The following is a 14,947-nucleotide window of genomic DNA, read 5'->3' on the forward strand; positions in this document are numbered from 1 at the left end:
CTGGGATTGCCTGTCTCATTTCCATATTCTGTTTTTCTGTTTTCTCTTGTATGAATATTAGTAAATGATTCTTGCCCATTCTGAATGTATTAGAGCACTGTAACTGTTGAAACTGAAGATAATTTATAACACATTAGCTGCAACCATTTGCTTTTATAAGCATTTATTTTTCCATGATGATGTTTCAGGATAAGTGGCATTCCACCTTCAGTTTTTCACATTTATTTGCATGTCATGAACATTGTTTCTTTGTTAACAGCATAGCAGAAATCTGCAATGAAAGTTTTTAAGACAGCTACTGTAAAACATCATAAGTAAAAAGACAATGTGCACAACATGTAAATAAATATGAAATATCTGAAGTTGGGGCAAATATAAAATGGGCATACTCTAAAAAGCTTGTGTTTTGAGGCCTAATTTATTGGCATGGCATGTCTAAACAAGGGGTGCCATTCATACAGGTGCATTACCCCATAAACATTGATGTTACAGGTGCTATAGTTTTGTTTTTATGCACTAGGAGTGCTGCTGTCATGTGATGAAGCGGTTCATAACCTTCAGTAAGTACATGAATCAGGCCTGCAGGTCACCAAACATTGCCTGTGCCTGCCTTAAATGGATGACTTGTCTTTGCTATCTGACAGTCAGGTTTTCATAGACATTTGAGGAACATCTACGCCGCCGAATGACTGTGTTGTGTTCAGGCTGCAAGCCTCTGCCTGAATCTGAAAAAGTGCCTCTTCATCACCCTGTGTGGTGCATGTAGTCAATCACATTGGAGTCTGTCCTGATCCAGAGAAAATAACAGCAGCCATGGATTTTCCTACTCCTCGATTCATCTGTGATGTGAGAAGCTTCCTTGGAATATGCTCTTCCCCTACAACAAATGCTACAGGAAGACACCAAATTTTCCTTGAATCAGGTGTAAGAAAGATCGTTCTTTGTCCTTCAGGAGATGGTAACATCTTCTCCAGTCCTAGCATTGAATGAGAAAAAAAGTGAGATAGAACTTCAAACCCAAGCCAGCAGTTTCGGGCAGGGGAAGTTCTAGTGCAGGATCGGGAAGGTGCTGAAGAAGTGGTAGCTGTGCTTTCAGAATGCCACCCGCTTTCAGAATGCCACCCAAGTCTGAGAAGAGCTACTGTACAACTGAGAAAGAGCCATCAAGATGATCCAGCCATATTTATTTGGCAAATCATTCACCATTGTGATAGATCACAGATCTCTATGCTGGCTGACTAGTCTGAGGGATCCATCAGATCGACCGGCAAGACGGGCACTGTGGCTTAAGGAGTATGTCATCACAATGGTACACAAAAGTGCACTCCAACACGAGGATGCTGACTGCCTTTCAAGGAATCCTTTGGCGGAACACAGCAATGTGGATTAAATCTTAGTCACTGTTGCATTAAATGACATTGCAGCAGGATGGGGGGAAGCTCCAGCACTGCTGAAAACCATAGAAGCCTTCAAGAAGGGGGCGGGGGGGGGGGGGGGGGGGGGGAGGGGGTTGATGAAATGTGAATTCCAGAACTTAAATAAATGGAGCACTATATAAGAAGAACTATGATCTGATTGGGCGGAAATGATTGCTTGTCATCCTAGCTCATACCAACTATCCTGAAGTATTTACATGATGTATTGATATCTGCTCAGCTGGGATTTGTGAAGACTCTAGGCAGAATCAGACATAATGTGTCACTGGCCAAGTCTTTACTGATCTATTAGAAACTGTGAGCCACCACAAGGAATGCCAAAGATGGAAGTGTGTGTCGCAGTTACCATTGAGGGATCTGGTACCAATTCCCGCCTGCAACAGTGCCCTTTTATTGAATTGGAATCACCCTTCTGGGTAGGATCATGAAACCAATAAATGGTAATTAATGGATAATAGTTTGTGCTAATTATCTCGCCTGCTACACTCTCACCAAAGCTGTGTCAATTGCTGAAGCTCTGGAAATTATAAAGTTGCTCCTAGAAGGAGCACCCCATGTGTTGATCTCTGATTGTGGAAAAGTTTTCCAGTAAAGACCAAAGTCAGAGGTAATTTCACATTGCAACATCATCCACAGGAGGATAACTACCTACCATCCACAGGTGAATAGCCTCACAGAATTCTTTAATAAAGAATGCTCTCCACATTAATTGATATCAAACAAAAAGATTGGGATACAAGGCTGCCCATGACATTCTCTTACAAAAGTGTAGTGAGGTACTACAGGCTTCACACAATTCTCTGCACTCCACAGTCACAAAGCCAAAACAACAATGGATACACTGTTCTCATTTTAACCAAAAGATACACAAGATGACTACATGAAACACGTCATCACCAGGACTGAAGAAACAAGGCAGCTCGCTCTCATGTGGGTGGTAAACACCCAGGAGAAAGACTGAGAATGCTATAATGTAAAGTGTTCGCCAGTGAGATACAGTCCAGGAGACTTCGAATGGATTTTTATGACTGTGCAGAAAGTGGGACTACTGGAAAAGTTTCTGAAGCATATTTTGGGTGGTATTGTACCCTTTGCTGTATTTTGGGCTGTATTGTATCCTTCAGCAATTGTTGGGCATCACATATGGAGTTGAGGATCATTACCCTTCATCAAGAAGACAAAAGCTCGGAGACATTGTCCATGTCCTCCATATGAAGCAGACAGATGATTCCTTCTTTTTGGGCTGTACGTTGGTATTAGTAATAAATGTGCTTTCCATACAGTGTTTAACTTCATTGACAACCCTGCCTAGGCTGGATTGTGGTGTAGATATGACAATATAATACCAGGACCATGTTCACAGGCAATGTGTTAGATGCCTTGTGGCTAATGTAATGAAGGCTAAGATAGAGTTAAAGAGCTATTTGTTGGATGATTCCTATGCTATTGAAGATTATCTTCAAAGAAACTCATGAATTTAATTTATTTTATTCTAATGTAAGTAATATTAAGACAAATTAGTTGTCAGTTGCCCAGCCTTTTCAGATGACCTCAAACTATTAGCATCTGGTGTAGAAGAAGCTACACTCCTGGAAATTGAAATAAGAACACCGTGAATTCATTGTCCCAGGAAGGGGAAACTTTATTGACACATTCCTGGGGTCAGATACATCACATGATCACACTGACAGAACCACAGGCACATAGACACAGGCAACAGAGCATGCAAAATGTCGGCACTAGTTCAGTGTATATCCACCTTTCGCAGCAATGCAGGCTGCTATTCTCCCATGGAGACGATCGTAGAGATGCTGGATGTAGTCCTGTGGAACGGCTTGCCATGCCATTTCCACCTGGCGCCTCAGTTGGACCAGCGTTCGTGCTGGACGTGCAGACCGCGTGAGACGACGCTTCATCCAGTCCCAAACATGCTCAATGGGGGACAGATCCAGAGATCTTGCTGGCCAGGGTAGTTGACTTACACCTTCTAGAGCACGTTGGGTGGCACGGGATACATGCGGACGTGCATTGTCCTGTTGGAACAGCAAGTTCCCTTGCCGGTCTACGAATGGTAGAACGATGGGTTCGATGACGGTTTGGATGTACCGTGCACTATTCAGTGTCCCCTCGACGATCACCAGTGGTGTACGGCCAGTGTAGGAGATCGCTCCCCACACCATGATGCCGGGTGTTGGCCCTGTGTGCCTCAGTCGTATGCAGTCCTGATTGTGGCGCTCACCTGCACGGCGCCAAACACGCATACGACCATCATTGGCACCAAGGCAGAAGCGACTCTCATCGCAGAAGACGACACGTCTCCATTCGTCCCTCCATTCACGCCTGTCGCGACACCACTGGAGGCGGGCTGCACGATGTTGGGGCGTGAGCGGAAGACGGCCTAACGGTGTGCGGGACCGTAGCCCAGCTTCATGGAGACGGTTGCGAATGGTCCTCGCCGATACCCCAGGAGCAACAGTGTCCCTAATTTGCTGGGAAGTGGCGGTGCGGTCCCCTACGGCACTGCGTAGGATCCTACGGTCTTGGCGTGCATCCGTGCGTCGCTGCGGTCCGGTCCCAGGTCGACGGGCACGTGCACCTTCCGCCGACCACTGGCGACAACATCGATGTACTGTGGAGACCTCACGCCCCATGTGTTGAGCAATTCCGCGGTACGTCCACCCGGCCTCCCGCATGCCCACTATACGCCCTCGCTCAAAGTCCGTCAACTGCACATACGGTTCACGTCCACGCTGTCGCGGCATGCTACCAGTGTTAAAGACTGCGATGGAGCTCCGTATGCCACGGCAAACTGGCTGACACTGACGGCGGCGGTGCACAAATGCTGCGCAGCTAGCGCCATTCGACGGCCAACACCGCGGTTCCTGGTGTGTCCGCTGTGCCGTGCGTGTGATCATTGCTTGTACAGCCCTCTCGCAGTGTCCAGAGCAAGTATGGTGGGTCTGACACACCGGTGTCAATGTGTTCTTATTTCCATTTCCAGGAGTGTATTTACCAACTCTCTTCCTTGAACCTAAGTAATTAGTTAAGGCATAATCTTCTGGAACAAATGAGATTTTAATAAAATGAGAAAATTAAAATCAAGTGTAGTAATGTCCTGCAAATATGTGAATGTAAAGTATTGTGAAAACTGTTTGCTATTTGAGAAGAAAAATTATTCAAGAGGAAGAATTATTTCTTGATTTATATAAGTCGTGGCTCTATATTTCCACTGATGTAATAATCAAAACAGCTGCCTCTGTTAAATATTTGCTTAAGAAAGGACACTGAATCTTTAGTGTGTGATAAGCTGTAAATAATTTCTTCATCAGAAGAGGAGATGAGGAATATGAAATTTGTGATGTTTTAAAGAGAGAATAAATTAAAAGTTCCAAAAGTCCAATTCAGCATCCATTATTCCATTTGTGTATCTATGATGCTTATAGTAATTTTTGTAGTTTTAGCAACCTGTAAGTAGGCAGTTGTCTAGTTTTGATATTGATTGCTAGCTCTGTGTCTCATTCAAACCAAGGCTGTAAGTAATCATCTTTCTTCCAAAAATCCTTTTTCCAACTGGGGCTGTACCGTATTTACTTGAATCTAAGCCGCACTCGAATTTAAGCCGCACCTGAAAAATGAGACTCGAAATCAAGGAAAAAAATTTTTTTTGAATCTAAGCCGCACCTGAAATTTGAGAATTGAAATTCAATGGGAGAGAAAAGTTTTAGGCCGCACCTCCAAATCTAAAGAAAATTGGCCCATTGTAATATGAGAAACAATTTAGCTCGAATGAATGACAATAAAGCTACAGTAGTTTGGTTCGAGTCGTAAGCTTAGCAGTTAAGCTTTTCCAGGTAGCCATTGCTATGCGTCAGGCGCTCCATCCATATTTATTCGGGTACCCTTCCTTTTTCACGTGCTTCGTCTGGTTTGAATTGATTGCTTATTTTTCTTTGATCTGATAAGCGCCGTTCTCTTCCTTATAGGTGTTTACGTCACTCTAAGCTGAAAGTGCATTACTGTACTGTGTCATGCATTGTTTGTCGCATTCTGGTAATGAGTGTCTACGGCCTGTCGTCGCTCATGGCATGGCTTGCTTTTGTGCACGCTACCGCTGCTTATAATTAAAAAGAGAGAGACAGAGAGAGAGAGAGAGAGAGAGAGAGAGAGAGAGAGAGAGGAATTGTCTCATTAGCGAGACAATGGCAAGAGACTGCTATTTGTTGTTACTTACACTGCTGCTTTCTTTGATAATGATCAACAAGAACCAAATAATAGACTGCGTATGATAGATGATTTCTGAACGAGAGTTTAGCGAAAATTTTTCTCCGTTTGAAAATCTTTGTAGATGCCTCTTTAGTACATTACATTCTGCACAGAAATTAGAGTCATCTTAGATTTAAAAATCTAGTCAATTGCCGTGCTTCATTTCTGACTGTATCACTATTAGGCATAAGAATAATACAAATATAAACATGACATAATTCCGCATTTGCTGTTGTCTCACTCTAGTTTCGTAGTTTATTAAGCAGACAGGATTTAAACGAGATAGCAGCAAACACGAAATAATACATGGAAAAATGTTTATATTTGTATTATTCTTATGGTGAAGAGAATACTGCATGTGATTCACACTTCATAAAAGTTCCTATTAGCAACCATCTCTTCTCACAGGTAGGAAAAAATTCAGAACGTAGAGTTGGCCATATTGACAAACACCCCAAATAGTCTTGCCAGTCGTAGTACATTGAAATGCTGCTACATTCGAAGATGAACAATACGGCATTTGTATTTATTTCATTGGATAATGTATGAAAATGCAGTGGTCGAAACTCAGGGCGGAGAAAAAAAGCTCGTCTTCCACCTTTTTTTTTTTTTTTATTTACTGACGCAGAGATTTTGGCGCCAGTATTTATCTTTGTGCCTGCAAAGCATGCCTGTGTAGCGCTACATATATTCGACGGCAGAAGTTAGTTGTGGCGGCACCTACCAACATTTTTCAGAACTTCTGCTTACTTTGCACTTGATTCTAAGCCGCAGGCGGTTTTTTGGATTACAAAAGCCGGAAAAAAAGTGCGGCTTAGATTCGAGTAAATGCGGTAATTCGTAAATACTAAAGGAAGACATTACAGATGGAAAGAAGGGAACTAGTGAAAGTGAGAGAATACATCCATAATCCTTTTGCTTTGTGTATTTGGTTCTTATCTTGATCTTTTTCATTGCTTATGTGCACTCAGATTTAAATTTTTACACACACAAGAAAATAATCAATTATTGGTAATATACTGTATTGATAGAAAATCTGCTCATCAGGTTTAGGGATAGTGGTACAATTCAGAAAAGTCACCCAGAACTCCAGATCAGGGGAGACTTACCGGATGGTATGAGAAGGAAAGACTGATTGTTGGGGAATGCACTGTACAAGATTTGAAAACCTGAGAGCTTAAAGGTGGAATACAGGGTATTGTGCAAGACAGAGATTACTGCTAAAACATCATGTTCAAGTTAATAAGAATAAAAACTAAGAGCATTGTATGTAACAGAGGTGGGAGGGGGATGGCAAAAAATAGAAAAATAGACAAGTCAAAAAAGGAACAATGTAGAAAACTAAAATGGAGTGAAGAAAGGAGTAGTTATCGTGAAGAAATGCTGAAGCATAAAGAATTAACATGAATTAAGGCCAGGTGGGTAGCGAGAACCAAGGACATGTTGTAGTGCTAGTCCCCACCTGTGGAGTTCTGAGAAACTGGTGTCTGTGGGAAGAATCCAGATGCTACGTGTGGTAAAACATGCTCTGAAACAGGATATTGTGTGTTACCTGTATATACCCTCTGCCTATGCCCATTCATCATAACTGATTACTGGGTGATAGTCATGCCAATGTAAAAGGTCAAAGAGTATTTACATAATAGCTGGTATGTGACATGCGTCGTTTCACATTTGGCTCTCCCTTTGATAGTATATGTTTTGCCAGTTACGGGGCAGGTGGTAGGAGGGTGCATAGGGCAAGTCTTGCATTGGGTATGGCCACAGGTGTATGAGCCATAGGGTAGGGAGATGGGTGCACTAGGAGCATAAGGTCTGGAGATGGTTGCAGAAGGAGCATAGGGTCTGACAAGGATATTGCGAAGATTGGGAGGATGATGAAAAACTATTCTAGGTGTGGTGAGCAAAATCTCAGACAGGACGGAACTCAGTTCAGGACAGATTTTAGGAAGTCATGGCTGTGTTGAAGAAGCTGGTTAATACATTCAAGGGCAGCATGATACTGGGTGACAAGTGGTGTGTTCATTCCAAAGTTGTTTTTTTGAAGGGTTAGCTGTACCAGGATTGGATGTGATGGCACAGGAAATCTACTTTTGAACTGGGCTGTTGGGATATTTTGTCCAGTGAAGGCTGAAGTGGGAGTGGTGATGTATTGCTGTAAAGAGTCTGCATCCGAACAAATATGTTTGCCTCAATACCAAGGCTGTATGGGAGGGAACGTTAGACATGGTAAGGATGTAAGTTCTGTTGTTTGTTGGTTTGATGTGGACGGAAGTGTGTAGCTGGCCTTCGGTGAGGATGTGATCAACATTGAAACATTGAAAGTACCTATTTCTGGATGTAATCCTACTCTACACCAGCTTCTTGTACAGTTTCAAATACAACAATCTCTTGCACTTACCTGACTAATCTGTGACGTATATGCCTCATCTGCCAGTTTCCACTCTACCAGATTTCTCTCTTCCTGCAGTTAACTGCTCCTCGTGTGTCCTTCGTTGGTATCATCCGAGAAACGAACTACAGACTGCAACAAAATGCCAGACTTCACCTAAAAAAACTATCCTACCTTCTCCTAAACTGCCTTAGCAGTGGTATTTCCCTTCCTGTCCCTCTGGAGCTCCCCAAACAGCCATACCGTCAACCCCACTCCTCTCCTACAAACCAAGGTTGGCCAACCTTCCTAATAACCCATAGCTTCCCAGACCAGTCACAACAGTAAAGTGTTCTCAACCTCTCGTCCAAAGCAGCCCTGGTGAAGGACCCACTTTCATTCACACATAATGTCAAATGGAAATACTGCTTTGCAGCCCAATCCCAAAACCTTTACAACAGCAAACCTGACATTGAACCCTGCCTTGAACAGTTCCGGCCATTATCCCAACTTGATTCACCACCAATACCTCAGAATCATCCCTTACAAGCCTTCTAAGAATTCCTGACATCCAGCATTGCTTCACAACCTTTGCTCAGGTCCCTACAACATGACCCTAACTGGTCCTCTGCAGAACTCCAGGCTCTTCGTTCCTTAAAATGATCATTGTCCTTCCAGCAGACAAAGGATCTACCATTATGGTACTTGACTGACAGGAGTATGTTATTGAAGGTCTACACCAGCTTTCTGACAGCTCTACATACAGCATATGCCATCAAGATCCCATCCCTGTGATTCAAAATGACCTACAGTCCTTCGTAAAAACCTCAGTCCCCTCACAAGGACTTACAGCTGAATCCATAGTACTTCTTGCTTCACCCAAACCACTCACCCCTACCTTTTACCTTCCTCCTGAAATCCACAAACTCAATCATCCTGGATGTCCTACAGTTGAAAGCACCCACCAAACGTGTATCTGTGTTAGTTGATCAACACCTGCAACCCATAAAACAAAGACTTCCCTCCTATATTAAAGATACCAACCATTTCCTAGATCATCTGAAATCTGTGCCCTTCCCACTCCTACCACACACCTCGCTTGTCACCATTGATGCCATCTCCCTCTATAGCAATGTTCCCCACATACATGGTCTGTCTGCTGCTGAACATTTTCTTGGTCATTTTCCACCTAATTCCAAACTCATGACATCCTTCTTACTCACCTAAATCAACTTCATATTTACCAACAATTACTTTCACTTTGAGAGGCAGAAATACAAACAGATCAGCAGTATGACCATGGGAATCGGGATGGCTCCTTCCTATGCCAACCTTTTCATGAGTCACTTGGAGGGGTTTTCCTGGGATCCATAAGCCTTCAGCCCCTGATTTGGTTTAGATACATTGATGACATCTTTGCCATATGGACCGGTGGTTAGTCCGACTTGTTAAAATTGTTGGAATCTCTAAATAACGTCTCCCAATTAAATTTTGCAAGGTCCTGTTCCAAATCCCAAGTCACTTTCCTTGAGATTGATCTCATCCTCACTGAAGGCCAGGTACACACTTCAGTCCACGTCAGACCTACTAACAAACAACAATACTTACATTTTGACAGTTGCCATTCTTTCCATGTCAAACGTTCCCTCCGATACAGCCTTGGCATTCGAGGCAAACATATTTGCTCGGATGCAGCCTCTTTAGAGCAGTACACCGCCACTCTCACTTCAGCCTTCACTGGACTGATTATCCCAGCAGCGTAGTTCAAAAGCAGATTTCCCGGGCCATCACATCTAATCCTGGTACTGCTGATCCCTCCAAAAAACAACTTTGGAGCACACCATTTGTCACCCAGTATTATGCTGGCCTTGACTGTATTAATCAGCTTCTTCGACACGGCCATGACTTCCTAAAATCGTACCCTGAAATGAGATCCATCCTGTCTGAGATTTTGGCCACCACACCTAGACTAGCTTTTCATTGTCCTTCCAATCTCTGCAATATCCTTGTCAGACCCTACGCTCCTTCTGCACCCATCTCCCTACCCTATGGCTCCTACCCCTTGTGACAACCCCCACTGTAGACTTGCCCTATGCACCCTCCTACCTCCACTGATTCCAGCCCTGTAACTGGCAAAACATATACTATCAAAGGGAGAGCCACCTGTGAAATGACACATCGTATACCAGCTGTTATCTAAACACTTTCAGCCTTTTACATTGGCATGACTATCACCCAGTAATCAGTCAGGATGATTGGGCATAAGCAGAAGGTATATACAGGCAACACATAATATCCTGTTGCAGAGCAAGCTGTACAGCGTGATAGTCATGATTTTGGTGCGTGTTTCACCACACACGCCATCTGGAGTCTTCTTCCAGACAACAGTTTCTCAGAACTCCACAGGTGGGGGACTAACACTACAACATGTCCTTGGTTCTCACCACCCACCTGGCCTTAATTTACTTTAATTCCTTCCGTCTCAGCATTTCTTCACAGTAGCGACTCCTTTCTTAACTCTATTTTACTTTTATGCATATTTCATTTTATGACTAGCCTATTTTTCTGTTTTTCGCTGTGCCCCTCCAACCTCTGTTACAATGCATTTAGCTTTTTGCTTTTATTAACTCATGCACAATGTTTTAGTAGTAATCTATGTCTTGCATATTACCCATCCACCTTTTAGCTCTCATATTTTCAAATCTTGTTCAGTGCGGTCCCCAACAATCAGTCTTTCCTTCTTATCCTTTTTGGAAAGTCTCCCCTGTCCCAGGGCTCTGGGCAACTTTTCTGAACTGTACCCCTTTCCCTAAACCTCTGGAGTCATTTTCCTTCACCCCTCTTCCTTCCCCTTCAACTCTTCTGCCAGAAGAAGGAGCCACTGGCTCTGAAAGCTTGTAAAAGTTAAAACTTTTTGTGTGTGTGTGTTTCCCTGCTGCTGTGTGATGTAGACTTGAAGTCCTAAAGTCATTCAAGGACTTGAGTTTTTCAGTGACCGCCACGTAACTAGAAGACTTTAATGTTATTATTTTAAGTAAAGTTGAAGTGTGCTGAAAGTTTTTAATTTTATTCTCTGTAAGTTTTGTGGTTTTCTTCCATTGCACTTTCCTTGTATTGTTTTAAGCGAATGATGAAAACTACCACAAAAAATTCGGGATATAAAACACTCTTAATTTCTGTTATATGTGTGCCATATACACTGAGAAGACAAAAGTTATGGGATACCTCCTAATATTGTGCCGGACCTCTTTTTGCTCAGGTGCAGCAACACAACTTGGCATGGCCTCAAGTCATTGGAAGCCCCCTGCAGAAATTTTGAGCCACACTGCCTCTGTAGCTGTCCATAATTGTGAAAGTGTTGCCGATGCAGAATTTTGTGTATGAACTGACCTCTCAATTATGTCCCTTAAATGTTTGATGGGTGGCTAAATCATTCGATGGAATTGTTCAGAATATTCTCCAAGCCAATCGCAAAAACTTGCAGCCCACTGACATGGTACATTGTCACCCATAAAAATTGCATTGTTGTCTGGGAGCACAAAGTCCATGAATAGCTCCAAATTGTATCCAAGTACCTGAACATAACCATTTCCAGTCAGTGATCGGTTTAATGGGACTAGAGGACCCAGTCCATTCCATATAAACATAGCCTGTATAATTATAGAGCCACACACCTTGCACAGTGCCTTATTGACAACTTGGGTCCGTGGAGTTGCGTGGTCTGCACTACACTTGAACCCTACCATCAGCTTTTACCAGCTGAAATTGGAACTCATCCTACCAGGCCACAGTTTTCCAGTCATCTAGGCTCCAAAAATGTGCCCATGAGCCCAGGAGAGGCACTGCAGGTAATGTTGTGCTGTTAGCAGAGGCACTTCCATCAGTTATCTCCTGCCATATCTTATCAACACCAAATTTTGCCACACCATCCTAACAGAGACATACGTCATACATTCCACAGACATCACCACTCTCGGTCATTAACTGATGGCTGCCAGCCTCTGCATTGTCTGTGTGAGAGGTGATGATGAAATTTGAACTTCTCGAACTCATGACATGGTGAATCTTAGAATATTGAATTCCCTAATGATTTCCAAAATGGAATGTCCCAAATGTGTAGCTCTAACTACCATTCTGCATTCAAAGCCTGTTAATTCCCATCATGCACCCATAATCATGTTGAAATCTTTTCACATGTATCACCTGAGTACAAATGACAGCTCCACCATCTCACTGCCCTTTTATAGCTTGTGTATGTGCATATTGATAAACCCATAATGTAACATTAACCAGTTGTAGGCATCCAGAAACCAGATTCTTTAATCTCATGACATCAGTAAATATTTTTAAAATGTTTCTTGAACTTATTTCCTTCTCATTTATGAGACTAGTTTCCTCCTCAAGTTGGTCATGGTACACTACTGGCCATTAAAATTGCTACACCACGAAGATGACGTGCAACAGATGCAAAATTTAACCGACAGGAAGAACATGCTGTGATATACAAGTGATTAGCTTTTCAGAGCATTCACGCAAAGTTGGCGCCGGTGGCGACACCTACAACGTGCTGACATGAGGAAAGTTTCCAACCGATTTCTCATACACAAACAGCAGTTGACCGGCGTTGCCTGGTGAAACGTTGTTGTGATGCCTCGTGTAAGGAGGAGAAATGCGTAACATCACATTTCCGACATTGATAAAGATCGGATTGTAACCTATCGTGATTGCGGTTTATCGTATCGCGACATTGCTGCTCGCGTTGTTTGTGATCCAATGACTGTTAGCAGAACGGCCTTGTATCACTAGCAGTCGAGATGACAGGCATCTTATCCGCATGGCTGTAACGGATCGTGCAGCCACGCCTCAATCCCTGAGTCAACAGATGGGGACGTTTGCAAGACAACAACCATCTGCATGAACAGTTCGATGATGTTTGCAGCAGCATGGACTATCAGCTCGGAGACCATGGCTGTGGTTACCCTTGACCCTGTATCACAGACAGGAGCGCCTGTGATGGTGTACTCAATGACGAACCTGGGTGCACGAATGGTAAAACGTCATTTTTTCAGATGAGTCCAGGTTCTGTTTACAGCATCATGATGGTCGCATCCGTGTTTGGCGACATCGCGGTGAACGCACATTGGAAGCATGTATCCGTCATCGCCATACTGACGTATCAACCGGCGTGATGGTATGGGATGCTATTGGTTACACGTCTCGGTCACCTCTTGTTCACATTGACGGCACTTTGAACAATGGACATTACATTTCAGATGTGTTACGACCCGTGGCTCTACCCTTCATTCAATCCCTGCGAAACCCTACATTTCAGCAGGATAATGCACGACCGCACGTTGCAGGTCCTGTATGGGCCTTTCTGGATACAGTAAATGTTCGACTGCTGTCCTGGCCAGCACATTCTCCAGATCTCTCACCAATTGAAAATGTCTGGTCAATAGTGGACGAGCAACTGGCTCGTCACAATACGCCAGTCACTACTCTTGATGAACTGTGGTATCGTGTTGAAGCTGCTTGGGCAGCTGTACCTGTACACGCCATCCATGCTCTGTTTGACTCAATGCCCAGGTGTATCAAGGCCCTTATTACGGCCAGAGGTGGTTGTTCTGGGTACTGATTTCTCAGGTTCAATGCACCCAAATTGCATGAAAATGTAATCACATGTCAGTTCTAGTATAATATATTTGTCCAATGAATACCTGTTTATCTTCTGCATTTCTTCTTGGTGTAGCAATTTTAACGGCCAGTGGCATGGAATTGTGGACTCGTCAGATGTGTATTGTGAGATTGATGTCTTATGCGTATATTGTGATATATTATTGTCAATCGCTTATTGAAATGATTACATAACTGATTACTAAAACTTCTTTCTGTTGGAATTTAGAATGGCCCATCTGCACCTTCATCAATGTCAGCTTGTTTAGGAATTTCACAAGGTTCAAGGGAAATTGAGGAACTGAAGGTATGTTGAGCTTTAAATCATTGTAGTAACATTTATGTAATCTCATGTTTTCTAAATTCTTCCCACATTTATTTGTACTAAATAATTCTCCTAGTTCTTTTGCGTGCATAGTTACCCTATGTATGTTCTGAATCATATTAAATGTAAATAAAATTGTGAGAAAAACAGAAAACCAATCGTCTTAAAGATGGTATTGAATAAAGAATACAAAACCCAGAAGGTGGTGAGGAAACTTCCTTACTTTCTGCTGCTGCAGAGGAGTCAGCATACACATCTTGCTTCTCTCATTATCTAAGTAGCATTTTTTATTTGAAATTTAAGGAACTATGGGCTCTTAAATATATTATTTATCATAACATTAAATGTATTTTTGGACTGTAATGCTGCCAGCATTCTACACTGTGCCTACATCAGCAAAAGGCTTAAACAGTTCTATTGCGCTGTGAAATCATTATGTGCGTCATTATATATTTTTCAAGTAATGAATTTATTGGTTCTTTTGAATTCTATTACACAAAGGATTACAGGAAAATATAATAGGAAATTAAAAGGTTAGTGTGATGTTTATTTTGGATAGACAGTGACTTGACTTGCACAGAATGTGCCCTGTGGTTTAAAGAGAATGTGAACAGTTGCACTTCTTGACTGAAGTAGTGGGCACACCTTAGTTTCAGGATTTATCATCAACAACATTAATGAAATACTTTGATTTATTCGTCTTTGCCACCTGTCTCGTTTTGGTTTTCCCCATCTCTTTTTTCTCCTAGTTCTTAATCATTTTTTCCTCTCAACACATCTTTGCTTCTCACCCTGTCTTTCCATCATTCTGGCCTGAAGTTGGGACACTGCTCAACCGACCTATTCTTTGACACCACCCCTTCATTTTTGTCTCCCCTC

The 14,947-nt window shown here is 42.7% G+C and overlaps 1 protein-coding gene across 1 annotated transcript in view; it reads left to right on the forward strand.

Annotated features, from left to right (window-relative positions):
- Window positions 1–14,947, forward strand: part of LOC124794720 — a 245,392-nt gene that overhangs the window by 94,471 nt on the left and 135,974 nt on the right. Inside the window, exon 6 of the mRNA XM_047258311.1 lies at window positions 13,973–14,050. Within this exon, the coding sequence (XP_047114267.1) occupies window positions 13,973–14,050 (78 nt within the window). The remainder of the gene's footprint in view (window positions 1–13,972; window positions 14,051–14,947) is intronic.

Source organism: Schistocerca piceifrons, chromosome 1, assembly GCF_021461385.2.
Source record: "Schistocerca piceifrons isolate TAMUIC-IGC-003096 chromosome 1, iqSchPice1.1, whole genome shotgun sequence".
Classification (NCBI taxonomy): Eukaryota; Metazoa; Arthropoda; class Insecta; order Orthoptera; family Acrididae; genus Schistocerca; species Schistocerca piceifrons.